This window comes from Brassica oleracea, chromosome C6 (genome assembly GCF_000695525.1).
Source record: "Brassica oleracea var. oleracea cultivar TO1000 chromosome C6, BOL, whole genome shotgun sequence".
Lineage (NCBI taxonomy): Eukaryota > Viridiplantae > Streptophyta > Magnoliopsida > Brassicales > Brassicaceae > Brassica > Brassica oleracea.
Window position 1 is genome coordinate 25,981,388 of NC_027753.1, and position 3,774 is coordinate 25,985,161.

The 3,774-nt window shown below is 33.7% G+C and overlaps 1 protein-coding gene across 1 annotated transcript; it reads left to right on the forward strand.

The window, feature by feature from the left end:
- Positions 1–1,827: 1,827 nt before the first annotated feature.
- On the forward strand, positions 1,828–2,259 carry LOC106299871. Its single transcript, XM_013735881.1, has one exon. It carries the CDS (start codon positions 1,828–1,830, stop codon positions 2,257–2,259), a length of 432 nt encoding a protein of 143 aa, XP_013591335.1.
- Positions 2,260–3,774: the final 1,515 nt, after the last annotated feature.

Consider the following 3,774-nt stretch of genomic DNA (forward strand, 5'->3'; position numbering starts at 1 on the left):
TCTACGAAGTCTTACACTCTGGACGACTTACACGTAGAAGACTTCCTGGAAGTCGTCCGAGTAGTCTTTCAGTAAAAGACTACAACAATCGTCACAACCGACCTCCTACTGATCTCAAAATCTTGTTAAGCATGCATATCTGAATAAATAGAAAAACCATCTTTTAAACAAAAGACGAATGACTTACAGTCGGAGAAGATATTGTCGGAGAAGATATGGTCGGAGAAGATGTGGTCCCAAGCGGTTACAGATCTGCAAATCGAAGGGAAAAGAAGAATCAAGACTACAATTTTTAGGGTTTTCTGGCGGCTAAACTCCTTAAGACATGAGAAATAACATACCGGCGGCGGAGTTTGGCAAACGAGATTTCAGATCTGAAAAAAAGGAAGCGGATGGTCAGTTTAAACTACGAAAATACTCTACGGCATGAAGGAGAAACGAGATTCGTTGTAATCGGAGAGATTACCGGCAAAGAGAACGGCGGAACACGATCACGGTAGGGTTTTCGTCTTATCGCCTTCGAAATCGCCCTTAGAGAGAAATAGCGCTAGGGTTTCGTAAAGTTGTGAAAAAGTGAAAAAATAGTTTTTATGTGTCCGGTAAATGATCTTGTTAGGTTAAAACGTACTTTGGTAAAATTAAAGGTTCAGTACGATGTGGACGACTTAAATATAAGTCGTCTGGGTAAAATTATTCACCAGACGACTGAAATATAAGTCGTCCACACCCTAAACATAACCCCTAAACTTAATTATCTAATTAGACACTTCATAAACTCAAATCAAACTTGAAAAGTATTTACTATACACATAAATAAATACATATAGGTGAAAATTAATTTTTGAAAAAAACATTTCAGCTTTCCAAAGTCTAACCTTAAGAATACATACAATACTACAACATATGTTTGCCAAACCCCTAAACCAAAGAATATCATGATTCACTACTTACACTCATCTATCTTAAAACAAATCAATTTTATCACATCTTAATTTATATCACTTAAAATTGTTTATAATTACATGATTTTTATTTTTCACTCATCAAAATATTTTTTACAAAATTTATAAATTATTTTTAAGATAAACTGGTACCAGACGACTTACAAGTAAGTCGTCAAGACATCTCAGATGACTTACTGGGCTATATTCGTAAAAATGACTTCTGTTTTTTTTTTGGTTACAAGGGACTGGACTGTAATTTCACAAGACTTTTAGGTTAGTTTTGCATTTGATTCAAGTTTGAATATCAGTTTGGGGTTAAAATCAAGTTGTGAGTTAGTTTTGATAAATTCTCCAACAATTAAATTGGCATAGTCAATCTAGTGTTTGATCAATAAAAACACCCGTGCAGACGAACTCTAGTAGATATATTTTAGATCTCAGTTCGTAAGGGTTACGGTAATTCCCGCTGTCAGTAAAATGAACGTAAAAAGAAAGTTATAATTTCTTACGTTACCAGAATGCTCTTAAGTTGGACAACTAACTAATTAAATATTTGATAATCAAATCCCAGGAATATAGAAACCTATAGTTTCAAAATATGATGACGTTTGAAGTTTATGATTGAGATCGATACTGGCGATAGTTATTTCGATGGTAACATTAATTTGACATATTGGTAAGACTGTTAGTTATGGGTTAAAATATTAACTAATGCATTGAAGCTTGTATCTATCTTGTAAATCATGTCAAACGTTTCTTGAAAAATACATGTGTATATATAGGGGTAAGTGTGGGAGGAAGACAACATAAGTCACCACATAAAACACAATCACCTTTATTACAAATAAAACTAGAAAGTACAAAAAAAAAAGAGAATACGAAGATGAATGCCACAAAGTTTGTTGTGCTCCTGATCTTTGTTGGAGTTGTGTGTGCCAATGTTGGCGCAAGGCAGCTCGATGAAGTGTCCCAAAAGACCAGATTTGGCATCTCTATTCCCGAGACTGTTACCACCAACGGCATTGATGCTGAGCGTATCGTTAGTACTGGTACTAGTTCTTACAATACGGAATATACCAATTCCAATGCTAATGGGGGTGCCAGCGGTCCCAGCTCTAGTTCCTCAGGAAGTTTTAACAAATATGCCTATGGATATGTCACTGCGGAAGGTCCCAACGCAAGGGCTGATAGTAGCAGTTACACTTACGGTTCTGCAGGTTCTAATGCTGCAGCGGGTCCCAAAACTGCCAAGGGTAATGCATACGCTTACGGAGATGCAGGTGGCTATGCGTCTGGTTCGACCGACAACCCTTAAGCGATTGGTGGAGCATGCTCAATTCTCCGCGTATGTTAATAATACTCTACAAGCTCACAATCTCTTTTGTATTCATAAATAAAACGAGAGATTGTCACCTATATTAATGATGATATAGTGTTACTCCTTGTGTCTGATGTATGTATGTGAAATAAATGCAATAAGTGTGACCTAATCAATCTCCACAAATAATACATACTAGGGTGATTCTCCAAATATTTATACAGAAAATATATTATAATAATTGATTAATATTTTACTTCTAGTTTCAAATCATTTTATATTTTATATGAATAATTTATATTGATAAAATTATATTATTTTAATTGGACATGTTATTTTAGATATGTAATATCTAGTCGGTTTGGGTATCATTTGAGTATATTAGATTGCATATATTTCTCCGAATTCAACTATAATAGATTTTTTTTGTTTGGTTAATTTTGTTATTTGCATCTTGGTTGGTTGTTGTCTTATGTAAATATATATTAGTAAAATTATGTAGAACTTAATATATATTATTGTTTTGAGAATAAAATATAAAAGATAAAGTAAAGTGTTGATCGAGTCAAAATTATATAAATAAATATAACAATAATATTTTGAAATATCATGCATATAAATCTTTTACAAAACAACAAAATTGTAACAATGGTAAATATATTGTTTTTCATTCAAAATGTTTTGTGGCATTCCTTAGTTTATATGTCTAAAGATAAAAGCTTTTCTATTTGAGCAATACAAACTTTGAACAATAATAGAAGCTCTTCTGTTTGACTCTACTTTAGCTTCCAATCTGTCATCTGATTTGAAACTAAGAGCAAAATACAAGTAAAATAGCGACGCAAAATACAGTGTCATAGATGCATGACTGATTAGCTATCGATCCGTTAAGACTTAAGAGTAGTGGATCTCGGAAACTCTGCCAAAATCAATGCTTGGCCACTCATGTGCCCTTATGTTCCAAGTCTCGCGCACGTCAAGCAACCTGCAAGACGCCGAAGGACAAGTCAAGGCAGCTTAAAAAGCCGCTGATATAATCAAAACATGTTCGGGTTTGCAATAATGGAGCAATTTGCGAGAACTGGCAAAGGGATAAAACCGCAAAGCCCAACAATATGTGGGAACTAGCAGAAGGAGGGTACCATATGATTAATGGGGTTAGAGATGTTCTAATGACGTTTTTTGCTGTGTATCTAGACACATAGTTATTCAACTTAAACTTAAACTTAGTTATCATACAATTAAAACTCCAAGAAAAGTAATCTTAACTATACATTTCTACATTTCATTTCTACCTTTTAACCAAAAAAAATTATACATTTCTACAGAGAGATCAGATTAACGACATAAGATGACTAGGCATATGGATGCTTTTGAAAATGAAAAGTGATTGAGCTATAAGAATATAATCAACCGAAAGTTAACGTAAAAATGGGTGAAAGAAATGATTTAAAAGACATTTTGACTTTTGGTAATGCAGTTAATTAGTTTGCAATAAATTGCATTTGAAGT

Excerpts from the sequence above, each read along its gene's own strand:
- LOC106299871 (XM_013735881.1), top strand. The coding sequence starts at position 1,828 with ATGAATGCCACAAAGTTTGTTGTGCTCCTGATCTTTGTTGGAGTTGTG.